At 54.6% G+C, this 19338-nt stretch overlaps 8 protein-coding genes across 8 annotated transcripts; 4 read left to right on the forward strand and 4 right to left on the reverse strand.

The window, feature by feature from the left end:
- Window positions 1-339: 339 nt before the first annotated feature.
- D7B24_003081 (uncharacterized protein) lies at window positions 340-1170 on the reverse strand (the record flags this gene model as incomplete). Its single annotated transcript, XM_028637275.1, has 2 exons — window positions 340-1003; window positions 1148-1170. The coding sequence occupies 2 exons, from the start codon at window positions 1168-1170 to the stop codon at window positions 340-342; spliced, it is 687 nt and encodes a 228-aa protein (XP_028490840.1).
- Window positions 1171-2590: 1420 nt separating this feature from the next.
- D7B24_003082 (uncharacterized protein) lies at window positions 2591-3846 on the reverse strand (the record flags this gene model as incomplete). The annotated part of the gene is made up of 2 exons (XM_028637276.1): window positions 2591-3714; window positions 3792-3846. The coding sequence occupies 2 exons, from the start codon at window positions 3844-3846 to the stop codon at window positions 2591-2593; spliced, it is 1179 nt and encodes a 392-aa protein (XP_028490841.1).
- Window positions 3847-5448: 1602 nt separating this feature from the next.
- D7B24_003083 (uncharacterized protein) lies at window positions 5449-9151 on the forward strand (the record flags this gene model as incomplete). The annotated part of the gene is made up of 9 exons (XM_028637277.1): window positions 5449-6559; window positions 6614-6628; window positions 6867-6946; window positions 7002-7058; window positions 7695-7902; window positions 7953-8407; window positions 8462-8779; window positions 8871-8969; window positions 9023-9151. The coding sequence occupies 9 exons, from the start codon at window positions 5449-5451 to the stop codon at window positions 9149-9151; spliced, it is 2472 nt and encodes an 823-aa protein (XP_028490842.1).
- A 367-nt stretch (window positions 9152-9518) lies between these two features.
- D7B24_003084 (uncharacterized protein) lies at window positions 9519-10984 on the reverse strand (the record flags this gene model as incomplete). The annotated part of the gene is made up of 3 exons (XM_028637278.1): window positions 9519-9891; window positions 9967-10359; window positions 10830-10984. The coding sequence occupies 3 exons, from the start codon at window positions 10982-10984 to the stop codon at window positions 9519-9521; spliced, it is 921 nt and encodes a 306-aa protein (XP_028490843.1).
- A 353-nt stretch (window positions 10985-11337) lies between these two features.
- On the forward strand, window positions 11338-11773 carry D7B24_003085 (uncharacterized protein; the record flags this gene model as incomplete). The annotated part of the gene is made up of 2 exons (XM_028637279.1): window positions 11338-11435; window positions 11494-11773. The coding sequence occupies 2 exons, from the start codon at window positions 11338-11340 to the stop codon at window positions 11771-11773; spliced, it is 378 nt and encodes a 125-aa protein (XP_028490844.1).
- A 51-nt stretch (window positions 11774-11824) lies between these two features.
- Window positions 11825-12283, forward strand: D7B24_003086 (uncharacterized protein; the record flags this gene model as incomplete). The annotated part of the gene is made up of 2 exons (XM_028637280.1): window positions 11825-11841; window positions 11896-12283. 2 exons carry the CDS (start codon window positions 11825-11827, stop codon window positions 12281-12283), a joined length of 405 nt encoding a protein of 134 aa, XP_028490845.1.
- Window positions 12284-13630: 1347 nt separating this feature from the next.
- D7B24_003087 (uncharacterized protein) lies at window positions 13631-15718 on the reverse strand (the record flags this gene model as incomplete). The annotated part of the gene is made up of 3 exons (XM_028637281.1): window positions 13631-14779; window positions 14833-15587; window positions 15691-15718. The coding sequence occupies 3 exons, from the start codon at window positions 15716-15718 to the stop codon at window positions 13631-13633; spliced, it is 1932 nt and encodes a 643-aa protein (XP_028490846.1).
- A 1796-nt stretch (window positions 15719-17514) lies between these two features.
- On the forward strand, window positions 17515-19265 carry GPI17 (GPI transamidase component; the record flags this gene model as incomplete). Its single annotated transcript, XM_028637282.1, has 2 exons — window positions 17515-17811; window positions 17886-19265. The coding sequence occupies 2 exons, from the start codon at window positions 17515-17517 to the stop codon at window positions 19263-19265; spliced, it is 1677 nt and encodes a 558-aa protein (XP_028490847.1).
- Between the last annotated feature and the right edge of the window lie 73 nt (window positions 19266-19338).

Here is a 19338-nt window from a genome sequence, read left to right on the forward strand (position 1 = left end):
GTTCTCATTCAACGAGGGTCGCAGGGCGTTACTTGAGTTTGGACTTTTTTTTTGATAGTTTTCGTCACGTCACATTACGGTGCGAACAGCCACGGAGGTTCATCGCTTTTCAATTCTCTTGGAGGGAGGCGGCAAGTTACGTCGCACATCCAATCTCATCGGGGGATATATAATAGGACGTTAGAAAGTATGCAACACAACATGCCATTGCTCCCTGCCCGGCGCATCCGTCGCCCGTCTGGTGCGGCGCTCGCTCCGTCACGGCCTAGTTCCTTTGTTTCCGTTTCCATCACGGCGGCCCGACGAAGCGCCCCCAGACGGCAGCCCACTCGTGGTCAGTTACGCGACGGTCGCCTTCTCCTTGGGCAAAGGGGTGAATCGCAGGTAGGGCTTGACGATGCGGAACTCGGGGAACAGCTCCTTGGCCTGCTCGTTCTTGACGGCGGGGTGGACAATGACGTCGTCACCGGGGACCCAGTTGATGGGGGTGGTGATCTTGTGCTTGTCGCCGGTCTGCAGCGAGTCGACGATGCGGAGGACCTCGGCCGAGTTGCGGCCGGTGGAGGCGGGGTAGGAGAGGATGGTGCGGATGGTCTTCTTGGGGTCGATGATGAAGACGGAGCGGATGGTGAAGGCGGTGCCCTTCTCGTCGACGTTGGTGGCGTCCTGGTGGTCGATCATGTCGTAGGCGAGGGCGACCTTGCGCTCCTTGTCGGCGATGATGGGGAACTTGACGGACGAGCCCGTCACCTCGTCAATGTCCTTGATCCAGCCCTCGTGGCTGCCGAGCGTGTTGGCCGAGAGGCCGATCAGCTTGACGCCGCGCTTGGTGAAGTCGGGCTCGAGCTTGGCGAAGGCGCCGAGCTCGGTCGTGCACACGGGGGTGTAATCCTCGGGGTGCGAGAAGAAGACGACCCAGTTGTCGCCGACAAACTCGTGGAAGTCGATCGGGCCGTTGGTCGTCTCGGCCTGGAAGTTGGGCGCGACGCTGCCGAGGCGAAGACTGCCACAGAAACGTTAGCTGCATGGCTGCATGGCTGCATAGCTGCGGGCGAGGCCAGCGCCGTCCCTTCCCAGCAAACGAGTGTCTCGTGGAAAGGAAAGCGTGAGCATCAACGGGGGGCGGGGGCGTGGGAGCGGAACGTACGGAGCAGGGCGGGAGTCAGCCATCGTGATGGATGTGTGAGTGTGGTGTGGTTTTGGGTGTAGAGGAGGGGTATACGAGAGAGGCAAAAGACTGGAAGGAAAAGCAGTCAGACGTGAGGGGGGGGGGATGGTTGCGCAATTAAATAACCCAAAAACATCCATTGAGGACAGCCACATCAGCCTTCACAGCGTCCCGTTCGCGTGCTTTCTGGCCTGACACGGCCTCCGTCCCTAGCGCCGTCGTCCCTGTGCTTGTGCCTGTGCCTGTCAGGCCAGCTCAGGCCGGTCCTTGGCCTTGAGGTGAGGCAGGTCATTGACCTACCAGGCAAGAGGCCCAGGCGTGAGATTAGAAATCGTTATCCAGTGAAACGGTCCCCTTGTGTTCTCGTCGTCACATCACCCGCGGGAGTCCTTGTGTTGGCGGATGCGCCTGCCCTCCCTCCCTCCACCCTCCTGCTGCCCCTCATTTTGCCCCTCCATGATATCAGTCGAACCCTCCGGGTCGTTCTTGCCCGCACGCGAGCCTGGCACTGTCATCTTCGAGCTGCGCCCTTCCGGTTCTGGGACGCCTTTCTTTCAGATAGTCTTCAGCTTCACCATAGGTTACTTGCTCGGCCGCCTCGCCATGATGTGCCCATTCATCCAACTCGTCCATTGCCTTCGTCTTGGATCACGCATCAAGCAGAATGCCCCGCGTCTCAAGCTCGCCTGCCCCTCCACTGGCGTGCCACCCCTAAATGGCATGGCGCCCGATTGCGTGCTGCGGACGTCTTGCCATTGGCCACGCCTCCACGTCCCCGCCCCATTATGTCATCCAGAAGCTCCAGCACATCATCGACGCTTGTGCTTGGCTTTGACGCCTCTTTGGGGGTTCCCGAAAGAGTTTTGGGGGGCCGTTACATGCATGCGATATCGCAGCCAGTCGACGACAATGCTCGTTCGGGGCCCTGGATTGCCGCCCTGGGTCGAGGCGTCGTGCCTGAGAGGTTCTCTGTGCTACCACGACCCATGGCTCGGGTCTAATCGGGTTAGCTAACTAGGTATTTCGTATCACTGCTAGGAATATAGACGACTTTATGCACCACGTGCAGGACCACACCTTGATTCGGCCATCCACTACCAACTTGGGAACGGTTCTGATCTGGCAGCCCATGGCCCGAATACCAGACTCACCACTGCGGTTCGCTGTCAAATACGACAAATCAGCCTCTGATACTCGGGTGCCTGATTCAAGAGCTGCATCATCTCGATAATGCACCGATCGACCGCCAACGTTTTACAGAACCAGACAGTACCTTCGCTAACCATTTCAGACGACCAGGGACATATCCCCACAGAAAGCAGCATCTTTTCTTCACATTTTTGACTTCCAGGAGATCGAGGCCCTACCAGTCAACCCCTAGGCTTGCTCTCATGCATCCGATGCTGTATCGTCATCTCCTAGCTAAGCCTTACCCGTGTTGAGAGGGCTCATCGCATCGAATTCGTGACTTGTGATGAGCGCGGGATACATCACGCCGCCCTGGCGCAATGCGTCGTCCATGACCTCCATGATGGCAATGGTCTCATGCAGTGGTATAATGGAACTCTCTTTTTTGCCGTCGCGAATGCATCTCGCGGCCTCGTCCGCCTCCCAGAAGAATCCGTGGCCCCAGCCCTCGCGGTCGTCGTCCTTGGGAAAGGGGCACTCTATCAGTTCTGATCCTTCCCGGGCTCTATTCCTGAGGACTCGGTAGCCGGTCGGACAGTAAGCAGGATGCGCCACGGCAATCTCACCCTTGGAGCCCTGTATGCGAACGGATGTGGTCTTGCCAGTTTCGGAGGGGTCGCTGGCGCTACGGAGGCTCGTGGTGGCGATGCCGATCGTCTTGTGTTTTGGGAAACGGCAAACGACAACGGTGCTTTCATCAGTGCCGGTAAAGTACTTGTTCATCGTGGAAATAGTATCGGGCTTCTCTTTTTCAGCCTCAGGCTGGAGATGATAGAGAACTTGGAAGACCCAGGTAAGGGCGTAAGTGCCAAAGTTGAGCAGTGCACCCCCGGCTAGTCCCAGATTTACCTTGCGATGAGCGTCTGGGAATATGAGTTTTCCTTCCTCTTCGGCTGAGTAGTTGAATGAGACGTCGGCAAAAACACGCTCAACGACGCCGATCTCGCCCGAGGCGATAAGCTCCCGCACTTTGACGCTAACAGGTTGGAAGCGCGTCCAGACGGCCTCCATCAGAAAGACATTCTTCTCACGGGCGGCTTGGACAAGGCGGCGAGTCTGCTCGGCGGTCACGGTCAAGGCCTTTTCGCAGAGTACATTCTTATGTGCCTGGATGGCGAGCATGGCGTTTTGGAAGTGGTGTGAGTGCGGCGTCGCTACGTAGACAATGTCGACGTTTGGGTCAGCGACTAGCTCGGCGTACGAGCCATAGGTCTTAGTTTCATGAGGGGGGCATTTGATCTTCGCGAGAAAAGCTTCCGCTTTTTGGCTGTCACGCGACGAGGATACGGCTACAATTTTGTGTTCGACGTCGGAGACGCCGCGGCTTGCGGGGCTAGTCTGGAGGTCCTTGGCGAAAGCTAAATCTATCAGTTATTACCACGTTCGAGGCGAATGTGCCTTTAAAAAAGCAGAAGTTGTGTTCTTGACGACGAACCTTCGGCAACGAGACCAGTGGCGACAATGCCCCAACGAAGAGTGAAGGGGGCCATGGTTCTGGCGAGGAGATGAGCACTCGCGTCTTAATCCGATGCTTAAACGACGATATGTCTCGTGTTGTTGTTGGCGTGTAGTCGTGGTATCGGAGGAAGTCCTGCGCCATTTACCTTCGCGAGTGCCGCTAATACAGAGAGCTCTATCGCGGCAACAGGGACGGAACCGGGTCCGAGAAACCAAGGTGCAATGCACTCTGAGATCCCGATGGCGCTAGCTACAGATCTACTCCCGTGGCTGTTTACAGCGGCTGGCGCCTTGCGTATTTGAGCTTCGGGCGTCAAATTCTAAACCAAGCCGCATAACGACTTTTTAATCACCGAGCACTTCCTACTCAAAAGCCTTGACTCTTTTTTTGATACTCTTGTGTAGCATTCGTTGTCTTTTATTGAAATACTACTTGACTTTCCGTTACCGTGGAAGTGGACCCGACACTCGCTCTCGTACGAGTCGATTTGAAATAAACTTGATCAAGCCCCAAATGAGCTAAACCAAGGGAAAGGAGCCTCTCCCGTCCAGCCCACACACGGGACAAAGTCTAGGAAGATTTAGGTTCTTATCTGTAAGGAAGAGTATGGTATTAATTGGACGTGGTGGGAAGGCCAATTGAAACTCAGAGTCCGTGTTGACTTTCAAAGAGAGCCATTGTTAAAGAGGAAGACGCAGTTACCAAAGCATTTGAAGGTTGAATCCCGAAGATCCTGGAGATCCTGGTTTATCACATCCCATTGTATCTGAAGGATGGACTCTGTTATACACTCCCCACACATAGTATACCGGTTACTAGGCATTAAGTAAAGGAAATTTCAACAAGCCTTTTATTACATTCTGGCAAATCGTGAGGATAAAACGACGACCAAACCGTACCATTCTTCTCATAGTCTTTATGAATCAACATATACAAAAAGAGATAAAGGGTATTTCATAAGGCTTCTGCGGAGCTATAGTACCACGGGCCCCAGAGGGCTTGTTCGGGAGCTCGAGGTTGCGCGAGCGTGTATGCAAGGGTTGCGGAGGGCCCAAATTCAGACATTTTCTATCCCATACTTAATGCTTGACTGGGATCATCGCCTGCAGCACTCTGCTATTCAAACGCTCTGACACAATCACATCCAGACTGTCCCATGTTCTTCGTGAATGAAAGCATCGCAGTACTCAAATACACCATCAACACAAAGCTAGGATGAATTCGCGTGTCTTGGCTAAGCATCCATTATGAGTTCAAGGCTCTTGTCTTGAACTCCATCTACTAACCACAAACGAAGAAGACAATTCAGCCGTACGCGTCTACCAGAATAGGTCAATAATGGTCAGGGTTTGGCTAACAGCGTGCCACATACAGAGGGACCGGGGTGATTTTGGGTCAGCAATCTGCACGACGCGGGCGTTCCATTTCGGTTGCATACCCCTGCAGCACAGCCTGAAATTGCTCTCCAGCCATTCTATGTTTTCCACTGCTCAACCACAGCGACCCCATCACGTGTGTCTTGCCCGTAAATTTTGTTGTAATTATCGATCTTGGCTGAGGATAGATGTCTGCAAGCAGTTGGTGACTCGATTCTGCCCAACGGAATCCCCAGGATTTATTAGGGCCCTTGACAATGGATTCTGAGGGAGAGGCACCCGCCGCCGGCACGACGGATCCACCGTCGACCGAGCAATTACTCCAAGCTGCTGCCTCAGCCGATGCCGAGGACCTGCGGCGCCTGACGCAATACTACACCACAGACGTCGACATTCGAAACCAGGACGGACTCAGCGCACTGCACTTGGCCATCTTATCACAGCATGACGGGGCTGTAGAAGCTCTCGTCGAGGCAAATGCCGACATCGAAGCGACAACGCCTGATGGTAAAAGGCCCCTATTTCTAGCCATCGAAGAGTCGCGAACCGAGGTGGTGCGGTTCCTCTTAGCCCATCATGCTCTCACCGATGCAGATGCCGGCGGCAGAATGCCCCTACATGAAGCGGCGTCTCGAGGCAACGTCCATGTCGTGCGCCTCCTCCTCGACTATGGAGCGGATATCCAGGCTCTAAGCACAGACGAGAAGGATGCTTTGTTCTTCGCTGTGAGGAGCCAAATCGTGGCCGTGGCCCGGCTGCTACTCGACCGCGGCGCGGATCCCGATGCTTACCTTTCGGAGGATCCCCCGACTGCGCTTCACCTGGCCTCGGAGCTGTGCGACGTTGAGATGATGCGGATGCTTCTCGAGCGAAGAGCAAAAGTGGACTTGAGAGACTTCAACGGCGCAACCCCTCTCTTCAGAGTTGTCGCTGCGGGGAATATCGAAGCTGCCAAGCTCCTGCTTCAGCACGGGGCCAGTATTCGCGTGTGGGCATCTGGCGGCTTCTCGGCTCTTGACCTTGCGGACGGGAATCTCGAAATGCTTGAGCTTCTCAACGGAGACAGGGTGCTTCAAGGGCCAAAAGTACGAGGGGCTGGGCCGACAGACGAGCCGGAGGCCACTTTCACAGTTCTCAAGCCTCCTCCAACGCCGGCCGAGCACGAGCGCGATAAGTTGACCGCTTGCCAGGGTTTCAACGCCATCATTACAGATTTCTTCTTGAATGGAGAAGAACACGAGCAGTCGGTGCCCAAGACGGCATCGGTATATGAGCTCCTGTATAGCCATGGTCCAGGCGCCATTCGAAGCCGTCTTGATGGCCGCGATCCAAGCTATACATGGTACCACTTACCATCCAATAATGTAGGTGAGCAAAAGTTGGATACTGGGTTACATATACTGATTCCATTCAATCTCGCAGATGGTATGGGTAGAGGTAAGCGTCTGAAGGCAGATATGCGTGCGCAATTCTCATTAACTTCCAAACAGGGACTGATCAGGCGGCTGACAGCCGAGAAAGGCGGTATATCTGCTGAGATGTACGATGATTCAAAGGTTGAGATGGAACTTTCAAGGCATCAAAAAGGCAGCAGACCTAGAGCGCGAGCATCTAAGACGTCAGTCTTGAGATCCCAATGCCGTCGAGTACCAGTCAGTGACCCTTCGACAAACAGACCCTGCGTTTATTACCAAGTCTCAAACCAAGCTCACCAAGCAGGGCTTTACCGGAAATACTGACAGTATTGTCGCTTTCGTGAGATTTTCCGTGCATGCCAGACTGGCAACTGTGATCTGATCTCCTTTGCCAGGTCCCATTTCTACATTTCGAAACCTTTGCCGGACATCAAGCTGTGGAGGCTGCACTGGTGAGAGCTCGTGATCGCCCAAATAGCTCCAAGAATCTTCAGCTGGGTCAGTTGGGCGTCCCGATACCTCCAGCAATCAGCGTGCGAACTCGCAAGTCATCAGATGAGGCACCAGCCAGCCGATCTAGGCCGGCAACCCTAAGCAGCATCAATGCGGCTGTTGACTCAGCCTTGGGCAAGATTGGTACTGCCCTGCGCCACAATTCACGGTCGAGCGCCAAATCAACAGTCGCGCATGACTTAGAGAGACAATCACCAGGGCAGGCTGGAGAGCAAGCTGCTCCATCTTCTAGAAATAACAGCATCCAGCAAGACCCAAGCGTCACGACACCCCAGGGAGGAATCATACCACAGAAACTGGATCACCGCAGCTCACTTTCTGATACTATACGCCGATCTCCGCCATCAACCAGCCAATTCTCCCCAAACGAGGGCCAACAGTCGGACGCTTCACATAATTTGATGACAGCTGACACTAACGAATCACCCGCCCCCAAGCCTGGTTCAGACAATCATTCTGAAGCACAAAGGTCCGGGTCGCCTAGAAAGGGCCAAGAATCAGAACCCGAACCCAAAGTCGAACGTAAAACTAGAATGAGGACAAAACAACAAGGCCCTCGCATAGACCCTCCACAGAAGAACCTCCACGAACATCTCTTCAGAGGCTACTTCAACTCTGGCACATCTGATCTGCAGCCACGTCGCACGTTGGACCAATATGTATATGCCGACATCGAAGCATCTTCAAATAGGGACAACGATCAGGTCGTCTATCGATATACAAAAGATTCCCGGGCCAAGATTTTCATGGTGGACCAGTTATGGTTGTGGATCCTAGGCGAAGGTATGAAATACGTCGCGACATGAAGTCGGGAGGCACTGACAGCTTTTAAGACACGATAATCACATGCTGCCCCGTCCGGTGGAGCTCTTGGGAGACCAAGCGGCCGAGACAGGCAGAGATGCCTACTGCAGAGACCTCGAAGCCCGGATTCTACATCAAGTGGTTCAGCGGAATGGTTCACAACCCTCACGCCTCGTTGGTGAGCCAGCGCGCCATGGGCTATCGCCCCATGATGATCGGCGGTCACGGCTCAAAAGAGCCCAGGGCGTCCCAACCGAGGCGTAACATAGCAGACAGTACCTGGCCTGAGCTTAAACTTGACGATCCGTTGAATGTCTCCCAAATTGTCAACCGGCACCTTCTGAAGCAGAATCGGAGCGCTGTGGAGTCGGTCTTTGAGCTAGCTGGGCTTATCACAACGTGTTGTGTTGACTTGTTTGATCCGTATCAAGTGAGCGAGGATTATCTCTTCTTGGACTTTTTCGAAAACTCCATCGGTCAAGCGGTAAGTGGAATGAAGCATGCGTTCATTATATATGCTGATTTCTCGTGTTTTCAGAGCGATAAAGTCGCAAACTACCTGAGAAACTTCAAGGGATCGGTCAGCGAGTTCAAGCAGGGCATTGTGACGGCGGATATCATGGATATCACTAGCGAGACGGAACTGATGATCGAGCTCGATGATATTCTCGATGAATTACACACATTGAAGCTCGTGTTGACGGATCAGAAGAGCGTGGTTCAGGACATGAACAGAACACTTAGAGAATCTGACCGGGATGCCTCGGTGTCTGCTTACGTCAACACGAAAACCCTCGAAAGTCACCTGCAGAGGATCGAACAGATGGAACAGGCGGCATCAAAGGCAGAGAAGACGGTCCGTACCGCGCAATTTCCGATGCCTTGGAGACATGAATATGCTGACCCTCATCGAGCTGCATCGCCTCGTTGACCTTAAACAGAAACAGGCTAGTCTGACCGAGGCGTGGTATGCGCGAGAGTCAGCTAAAGACACAGCTCGCCAGGGAAAGACGGTGGTTGTTTTTACTGTGGTTACAATCATTTTCGTGAGTTCTTTTGTGCATACACATTGACGTGACGAGAGCTGACATAGTACCAGTTGCCCGTGTCGTTCATCGCAGCAATTTTCGCCATCGACAGCAATGGGTTTCGACGCGATAAAGACGATAAAATACCTTTTGGCTACATGCTCACATATATACGTAAGGTCACCCCACGCGAGCTGTGAAAATCTGACTGACACAAAGACATTGTAGTATCCATCGGCCTCACGCTTTCTATACCCCTCATCATCATCGCCTTCAACGTAGACAGGATAGCTAGATGGTTCAGGAGCCTTCGTGGGATGTTTGGGCGCTTTTGGCACATCAGTATCGTCATTGCCCTCGCAGCGGCAGTGCTCACGGCCGTGATTGGCCCGGTGTGGACGTCAAAGCTGGCTGGAGGCATCAAGGCCTCAGTCTCGATCGTTCTCATCATGCTTCTGGTCGTGGCAGCCATAGGTATCACGTTGTATAAGCTCATGACATCATTGAGCCGAAAGATATCTGTTACAACTTCGTCTGGTAGTAGTTGGGCAAGCTAGGACACAAGGCTCATCCGGCCAGATTGGAGAGCACGGAAATGGAGAGGATCATGACGAGAAGCCCAATACAAGCAACGATGAGAAAGAACGTGGCTAGCCACCCAAGCGCCATTGCACCAGCTCCAACGTGTCCCGTCGCCACGCCGTACGTGAAGAATTTTACCATGGTTGTTGCAGAGGAGCTCGATAGATGCTGCCAGAAGCCTGACAAGAGAGTCAGGACACAGGACACAACCAGACAACCCAGTGCAGCTTTCGAGACTGCCCGGGAAGGAAATGGTTTCACTTCTCTCTCCGACCCGTTGCTTGTGTTGTCCTCGTGCCATCCCGGGAAGGTGGCCATTAGAAGAATCGCGGCAATGGCGGCGACAATCGAGATAAACCTTAGAAGAACTAGTTAACGACATTGTAGCACACGGACTGCGGCTCTCGTGCAGCCTATCTAAAGGACATCTTACAAGAGAGCGACGAAGACAGTCTCCTCACGGAACTTCTGCGCTGCATGGATGAGGTTCAACGGGTCGCCTGATTCATCCCCAATGGTTGCGCGACGCACAAATGCCTCAAGAGAGCCCGAGTTCTTCGAGCATATCGACTGGCCGCTGACCAGGAGGCACATACCCATGTACCCTGCCCTGATTTCCATTGAAGTGCGATTGGCGGCAACCTCTGCAATGGATGCGGCAACGTTGCTGGCGGACGGCTCTGGGTTGCTGACGTAGGATAGAGACAAGAGATAGATCCCGGCGAGACTATCGCTGGTGCAGCCGGCGATAAGGATCGATATCAGGGTAACGGATATGACGAGAAATATCATGAGGACATGATGGTACCCAATATAGGGGAGAAAACTGTCGCTGCGTGTTAGCCTCTAGGCTCCAATGATGAACAGCGCTCACAAACCGGCGTGGGTCAAGAGGGAATCGAAGAACCCTGGCCGAAGCTGAGCTAGACGTCAAAGACATCGTTCATGTGCCTATTGGCGTATGTGGCTGCTTCCCGTAGACAGCACTGCGTAGCTTCTACGACTATGCTCTGGAGCCCGTTAGGCGTGTTGCCGTCAGGTATGTTGCATTCGACAAGTCAGGATTGCTTTCCGTAATCTCATGGCACTGTCAGCCTCACTCGACCTGAGTGGCTGCGAGATTTATGCACGCCTTGCACAACTTGTAGGCACCCTGGTCAATGCCCAATTGGCAAACTCGATCACATTGGCCCATTAATGAATGGCCAAAGACAGCAACGAACATCATAATCCGTTCTATGTTCACTTAAAACACCTAAACCGAGCCCAAAGGTCGTCATGACTCACTAAACGCACGATAATTGGAATACAGAAAGCTCAGACTTGATGGGCGTGTGCCTTTCCCAGCTGTCTAAAGATTCGCTGAAGTAACATATTGTCATGACGTCTTCCACCAAAGGATTTTGGCCGCTGACCATCGAATACATGAAGAGTGCCAAGCGGATGTTCATGTTGGAAACCATTGCCTGGGAATCAGCACCCACATCCGAGCGGCACAGGAGACAGACGGAGTTCATGTCGCTCCGGCCGTAAGGAAAAAGCAGACGGACGGTAGCTGTATTAGGCCGTCGTGCCGATCAAAAGAACAGTCTGTCCTGCGAGTATTGTCACAAACCAGGAGGCCCGGAGAGATCCCGGACTTCAACGGAGGAGTCGACCCGTTATAGACGATGTTACAATGAAGTATGCAAGCAGAGGTCGAGAGGCGTGGTGTGAGGACGTTATAAGCCTGGGTGGCAATGGCGCAGTGTTCCACTCCTGCGAAATCTTCATTCATCTGTGGTCCTGTCTAGCACTCTTCAGCATGTCTCCCTTGCGCAAGCCTGTCGGGAGTGATGGGCCTCCTATTCCAGCCACCGGGTTCGGAGCCATGGGCCTGAGTATTGGTTATGGCGCTGGAGGGTGAGTTCTACATATTGTGTGTCACCAAGGAATTAAAACAAAACAAATCTTGTGGCAGTTCCGATGAAGAAAGGTTCAAAGTGTTGGACTGGGCATGGGAGATTGGCTGTGTCAACTGGGATACGGCGATCAGCTACGGCGACAATGAGCACCTGATCGGTAAATGGTTCACATTACACCCTGACCGCCGCAAGGACATATTCCTCGCCACAAAGTTTGCTATTGAGGGTTCCGGTAAAGGGATAGAAGGCATGTTCGTGGATTCGTCTCCAGAGAATTGCAAGAAGTCCTTTGAGACCAGCCTGCGCCGGCTCGGAGTGGAGAGCATCGACCTTTAGTATATGCACCGCGCGAACCCCGGCGTTGCGATCGAAAAGACGGTCCAGGCCATGAAGGAGCTTCACCAGTGAGTTTGACACCCTCGGATGGAAGCGTTGAGATGATACCAATGCATGCACAGAGCAGGAAAGATCAAGTATCTCGGCCTTTCGGAGGTCTCCTCTGAAACCCTTCGCAGAGCTCACGCTGTTCACCCGATAGCAGCGGTGCAAATTGAGTACAATCCTTGGACGCTTGACATTGAGGGTCCCTCAGGGACAAACCTGCTCGATACCTGTAGGGAACTCGGCGTGGCTGTTGTTGCTTACTCGCCGTGGGGACGAGGCATCTTGACCGGAAAGTACCGATCCAAAAACGACTTTGAGCCCGGCGATGTTCGCCTCTACCTGGAGAGATATCAAGATGAGAACTTCCGGAAGAACCTGGTCCTCGTGGACAAATTTGAAGAGGTTGCCAAACGCAAGGGTTGTACATCAGGCCAGCTCGTCCTCGCATGGCTCGTGACCTAATGGCACAAGGTGATTGTGATCTCTGGAACGAAGAATATTAAATATCTGGAAGAGAACTTTGCTGCTGGAAATGTAGAGATCACGCCAGAGGAGGAGCGCGAACTTCGGGAGCTGGTTTCACGTAGTGGCGTCAGCGGCAGCCGGAACCCTTTCTTTGGCCAGTTCGTGGACACGGCTCCACTGTAGCCCTCCATTTCCAGTTATTAGTTCGGATGTCTGGGGGTTTATAGATAATCCCGATGGGGTGTACACGTCGGTGACAAGACACAAAGGCTACGGACGAGGGCTGTTCGATGTGGAGCCTGTCAAGTCGGGCCCAATCCAGTCTGGCTTATCGAGAGACAGGTCTCTATGTCCTCGACTCACTCGTCTGAAGTCAGTTGTGTTGCGAAACATCGTCTGATGTCTCGTTGTGATCCTGCCTTTCTTGCAGCCAGCAAGCTCATTAAGCTAACGCGGCTAATCCCCTAGTCTAATAACGCAAGCGGAACTCCAAAATAAACTTCTGGTCTCGCTCAGTGTTACGAATTTCTGACTCGTGTAGTGGTACGAATTTCTGACTCGTGTAAGCCCAGCGTTTCCCAACATCAATAAGCTGTTAGGGTGGTGAACGTCTTACAGCCACATGGCCAGTGATCTGAGGTCTTCAATTTCACTTATTCTTCCAGGACCTTTGAAAGCGGATCGATAATAAGAACAGACAATTCCCGGTATCTAGTCCTCGAGCTAACAGGCTTCCTAGTTCCGGGACGTTATTGGTAGCCGGACTGAAGGGCTTGGCACAGCGGGCTGCACGGTAGACATATTTTAGGAGCTGCCGGCCTATTACCGCGTCAAACATGTCAAAGTACGCCTCCCTGATGAATTTGCGGACTTTCTTTGCGTACCCATCGGGAGACTTCCCCTGCCATGCACGAATTGACTCCCACGGCACCGGCACATGTGGCGGGGCCCAGGTTGTACATGTAGTGCCGCGGGCCATTACGAAATGGATGCAGGTTGTATTCAGAGTCGGCAACAGGCCAGGATTTCGGGTCAGCAGTAGGAAAAACCGCCATGAACATACAGCAGTCCGCGGGACCTGTGCTAGCTTTCAACTGCTGTTGCAAGCATCCGTAATAGACTCACATGTCTCATCCACCCTGAGCGACGAATCCGAGTCTAATCTTCCCCAGTAGGTTGCTCACCGCAAGAAACAAACTATCGTCGAAATACTTTGTTAATGGAAACAGATTCATGGAAAAAGATTCATGGAAACAGATGCAGTCAAAATGAGCGGCAACCCATGATGCCGAGTACTATTTAATCAAGCAAAAGGTATCATCCCTCCCCAAACCAAGAACCCGCTCAAAGTTTCACCCTTCCACCATCCAACTGCTGCCAATCGTGTGCTGTAAAGGGCACGTAGGTATCCCCTTGCAGCCAGTACATTAGACTCTCATCGCTAGCCCCCGGCTTGACACCCTCACCCCTCAATCCCGTCTTCTGCTGCTTGTTCGTCCCCGTCATCTGCATTCCCATGTCGGGCATGACTCTCAGGAAGAGCGGCAACGCGTACTTCGGCAGCGCCTTCTTAACATGTTCCGCCAAGCTCTTGAGGAGGGCGTCTTCTGGCTTCGCCTCGATTCCACGGCCCTCATCGAGCACCAGTGCCGCACATCCCGCCCGACCATCATGGTGTGGTAGCTCAACGCCGTAGACATTGGCCTCGCGCACAGCCGGGTGTGAGCCGATGGCTTCACTAACCTCCTGCGTCGAGACGTTCTCACTCTTCCAGCGGAAGGTGTCTCCTATGCGGTCACTGAAGAAGAGGCGACCCTCGCCATCCCATTTGAGAATGTCACCGGTGCGGAACCAGGCGTCGTCCTTTCGGAATACACTGCGTAACACCTTCTTCTGCGTTGCCTCTGGGTTACCATAATAGCCTTGGAAGCGACGTGACATGTCCGTCGGGGAAACACGGCAGAGCAGCTCGCCCGGTTCATTCGTGCCAGCGGAACGACAGAAGCCTGTCTTCGGGTCTCGCCATGGGGCGCCTTGTTCGTGATCTACTTCGACAATGGCAAGATTCATTCCCATGACGGCATTGTAAATCCAGCCGTTCCGGCCGATGGCACCTTTGGCAAAATCGTTTCGGCTAAGATTCCATGTGCCAAAGGTGCCCTCTGTGGCAGCATAGAATTCGCCAATCGTGTCGACACCAAAGCGATCACGGAAGCGACTCCATACGTCGGGCCGCAGGCCGTTTCCAAATGCTGCTCGGACCTTGTGTTTCTTGTCGAGGTTCTCGCCTGTCGTGGGGTCGAGTTGTGGCGGAGCGGCGAGGAGATAGCGGCACGTCTCGCCGACATACTGAATGATGGTGGCGCCCGATGTGCGTACATCTGACCAGAAAGTCTTGGTCGAAAACTTACGCCCAATGGCAATCGTGCCACCGACCTCTAGAGTGTTGCCAAAGCCGAGGATGGCAGCCGAGCTGTGGTACAGCGGCATGGACTGCACACATGTTAGCTTTCCGCGGGGTTTGGGAGGGGACATGTCGTGCTTACCGTGTAGAAGACATCATTAGTGCTGTTGCTGATGAACCGAGATGTGAAAACGCCGCCCACGATACACTTGGCCCAGGAAACAATGGCAGGCTTGGGCATTCCGGTGGTGCCGGAAGTGAAAATGAGAATGGCGATATTTTGGTACTTGTCCTCGGATCGATCGGCATCAGGATACCTCTTAGGTTCGGTCGCAGCAATCTCTGCGAGTGTGGTTGGGTCGAACTCCACGAATGTGACAGCTTCGAGTTCGCTGCGTACTTCTTGATTTACATTGCTGGCAACCAATGGGTCGACCAGCACCAAAGACGTCGTGGCAGTCTTGATGCAATGAGCCAGTGCACTCCCGGTGAGGTTGTAGTTCATGAAGGCAGGCTTCGCTCCGATTGACCAGAGACCGAACCAGATGAAGATGAAGACATCGGAGTTTTGGAAGTCTACAGCGACGATGTCTTTAGGCTTGACACCATGGCGCTCCCGCAGCCAGGCGCCATAGCGAAGAACATTTTCATATACTTGAGCATATGTCCATGACTTGCCCTCGAAAATAATAAAGGTACGGTCCGCGGAGGACTTGTTCTGGGCATGGCGTTCGAGGACGTAGAAGGGACTCAGACGGTCAGTCCGCTCACGCCACAAGGCGGACAAGGTCGCTGGAAGGGCGCATTGTACGAGGTGAACATCGTACCACAGAGACATGCGCGCATTCAGGTACGCAGCGCCTGCAGCGGCGGCTGGCAGGGCGACAGCGAGAGGGACTGTAATCAATCAGTAAACTGGGGGCTGAATAGGGGGGCCATCAAGCAGGTTGGCATCATGCAGGCTTCAGCCATTGGGTAGGGCGCGAGATTAGGTGCTGACGTTTCGGGGGGTTGGACGCACCAGGCATAGTGTATTGCGCGTTGATCCCAGAGTCTGAGAGACGACGTCAAGCACCCTTGATGGGGACCGGCCACAAGTGAGTAAAAGGGCTGGATCCCGTCGACAAGGTCTGGCGGCGACACGGACTACCAGAAGCGCGGGACGTTGGCGGCCAGGCACAGGACGAAGAGGCCTAAGCTTTGTCAGAAAAGAGTACGCGCTGAACCAAGTGACGTGAACCGGTGAACAGCAATTGGACGAGGTCGCGAAGTTATAGGCTACGGGAAGTCGATTGAAGAGAAGAAAGCCGGCAGGTCCGAATGTTAGGAGCGAGCATGGGAGTCTAGTGTCAAGGGACGGGTTCCATTCCGTTTACTGGGGCCATGAATGCATTTGATGTTGAGTCGATGGTGACGACAGCCGAGGAGCAGCTTCGCAGAGTGGATATCAGTGGACATGTGCCCACAATCGAACGCCATGGCGAAGCACAACTAGCACAGCTGGTGGTACTTGATGCACGCTACTGGCACCAAACGTTCGCCAGCAATCCTATATTGGGCGCCGCTTGCATGGCGACGGGACATGAGTTGCAGGACACTAGCAGCGGTACCCCAGCTTTTTCCAGCCGTCGCAGCCCATCCAGGAGACCTTGCAGGTCTTGGAACACCGTTTTGGGATGGAAGCCTCGGCACCGCCAGCGGGGTTCGACGAGTCTAAGCGAATTCAAGAGAGCCATGTTGGTGATTTGCTGCGACGTGTTGCTCCATCGAGTAAGTGGCTCGCAACGGGGAGGGTATATGTCACGTCGCGCGGAGAGTTCTCTGAAGAAGCCTAAAGCGGGCGATCAAAGGTGGCCAGATGGACAGGAGTCAACAGCGCACCCATCTGAATCGTTGTATGCTTCGTCTCCGCCCTTGTTGATTCGGTTTCGGGCCCGGTCCGAGTGTTCCTGGTCCCCCAGAAGATCCAACGGCGCGCTTTGATCAGCCGAGTGTCCGCTGGGACATGGAGCAAAAGATTCCGCGTTTGAAGCGCTCGGCGACTGGGCTAAGCTCCAGCCCGAGATAGGGGGAAGAAGTCGGCGACGGGCACAGCATTCGAGGCGATCTGCAGTTGTTGGTAACCTGGACGCCAGGATTGCTTGGCTTTGGGGTCACGAGAGGGGTAGCACCGAGGTATCTCAAGGGAACGAAACGCTGCAGCGCAGGACATGTGATGATGGTGGTGCCCCAAGACGACCTGAAGGTGCATAGGAGGTAAGCCAGTCGAAGCCGCAGCGTTGTGTTGTCCAGGATCATCCGATTTGGCGTGTAGATTGTCTGTCGCTCTGAGGCCATCGTCCTTCGTACCACACTAATCGGAGGCCGTAAACCTGGTGCTGGAGGGATGTCATTTCTTGGGACCACCTGGCGTACCGTGCTCGATCGTTACGGGAGGAGGTGCTGTTCCGAGAACGCCATATTCACAAAAGACTGTGGGCAGAGGTCTTGTTGACGTTCATTCTGAGTTGCAGTGCATTTGATCTTCGCGAAAGATGGGAGGGTCTCTTGCGTCCCTTACTACCTTACCTATCATCTAAGCAGGTACTTGCCCGTTCAGGTACGTGGACCTTGGTCAAGTCAGCGGAGGAAGGCGAAAGCGGGGCCGCTACTGCCTCGCCGTCCCTGTCAAGCCTGTGAAGCGCTTATCGTCTCTGTCACTGCATTATCGCCATGTGATCTCGTGTCGCATTGGCTCCAGTCGTCAAATGGCCAGAAGTCGCATCGAGCGTCCCGCCTCTGTACGCTCCCTCTACCAGCCAGCCCACGGCGCCGTCGAGTCACCATGGCCGCGACACTACCCAGCCAAGACGATCTCATCCAGAACCCTTCGCTTTCTCTGCATGAGAGACCTGTCGAGGTGGCACCGCCTGCTGCCGGGCCCATGAGCGAAGATACCTCTCCAGAGAACCCTAAAGAACCGCCCCCTGAGAAGGCTTCGGACGTGCGACGCCGCTCTTTCGTCATTCTCTCTTTCTGGGCCATCGCTCTATGTTTTGGTGTGCCAATATGGTGGATAACGACGTCTATTTACCGGGCTAACTTGCCCTTGTCTGACATGCTGGATTGGGCTGACGGCAAGGTGAGTCGTCTGTCCTCCGCCACGGCTCTTCTGAATCCATGTGGTTCCATGTCGGCTGACAACCTCCAACGCAGGCTTGTCGCCCTGTCTTCCCGCTGAGCATCGCCATTGAGGCGTCGTCTCTGCAAGACCAAGAGGCCCAGAACCTCCTTCGACAGACGCAACATGCGCTCGACGACCTCAACGACTTCTCCGGCCACCACCTACGACTGCAGCTAGCCCCACGCTCCAATGATGCAGCCGACAGACAAGGCCGCCAAGAGCTCGCGCTGACGATCCGCCTGACGCCTGGTCAGTCCACTGCGGCGGCACTCGACCCAAACTCGGCCGTTCTCGACGTCACGTACCCGCCGAGCGCCGTTCCATCGGCCTCGTCTTCGACATCCCCGCTTGCCTCCTACATTGCCAACGAGCTACGTTCGACGTACGCCGAGGAGCAGTCCATCATCTCCTACCTGCTCTCGACCTCTCCCGGCGCCTCGGAGCCGAGGTCCAAGGCATTCTCACCCGACGTGGCCGAGTCCTTGTCGAAGCGGACCACTCGATCGATGCGCTATGCGTCTACGTTCCACCTGACATTTTCTTTGTTCACAATGGGCGCCGTGCCGAACGCGTGGGACATCGAGAAGGCCATTCAGGACTACATGCAGCCCATGCTCGACGTGCTGAGCCCGATTCACAACTTCACAATGGACACGCAGGTGCAGCTGTATGCTACGCCGGGTGCGCAAGCCGACGTGCTGGGCAAGGACGATCTCGCCAGCTTCATCAACGCCGCCGAGTGGCCGCTCTCGCCTTCCATCGGCGGAGCACCAACGATCAACTTTGTGCTCTTCGTCGGAAACCAGACGGTCGGGACCGAGCCGGGCTCGGGGAATTCACAGTCGTGGCTGATCCCGCAATGGGGCACGGTCTATCTGCAGTCACTGCCGCCGGCCGTGGCGCGCGTCTCGAGCGCGGACCTCAAGCAGCCGATGCTGACCTTTGCGGGCCACCTGCTCTCCCTGCTGGGCACGCCGCAGACGGGCTCGCTGCCGCTCCGGCTGTCGACGCTGACGCGCATCCGGTCGGCGGACCTTCTGCTGCGGGCCTCGTCCACGCTGGGCTCGCTGGCGCGTGTCTCGCAGGCCCTGCCGTCCATCTCGATCCCCGGCAGCGTTGCTGACGGCGTGGCCAAGACGATGCGCCACCTCGAGCTGGCGTGTGCGAGCCTCGGCGGCCTCGAAGGGCTGGAGCATGCGCGCATCGCCGAGGCCGAGGCGGAGCGGGCGTTCTTCGAGAAGAGCATGGTCGGGCAGCTGTACTTTCCCGACGAACACAAGATTGCGGTGTACCTACCTCTGCTGGGGCCAGTAGGTGTTCCGTTGATCATGGGCCTGCTGAACGAGCTGAAGGCGTGGAAGAAGAGGAGACGCGAGAGGGCCGAGGCCGAGGCCAAGAAGAAGGCCCAGTAAACAAGCAAGACGAGAAAAGAAAAAAAAGAAAGAGACAAAAAAGAGAAGCGAGAATAGAAACGAGTATCCCGAA

Source organism: Verticillium nonalfalfae (genome assembly GCF_003724135.2).
Source record: "Verticillium nonalfalfae strain VnAa140/NRRL 66861 chromosome Unknown scaffold_182, whole genome shotgun sequence".
In the NCBI taxonomy this organism is placed as follows: domain Eukaryota; kingdom Fungi; phylum Ascomycota; class Sordariomycetes; order Glomerellales; family Plectosphaerellaceae; genus Verticillium; species Verticillium nonalfalfae.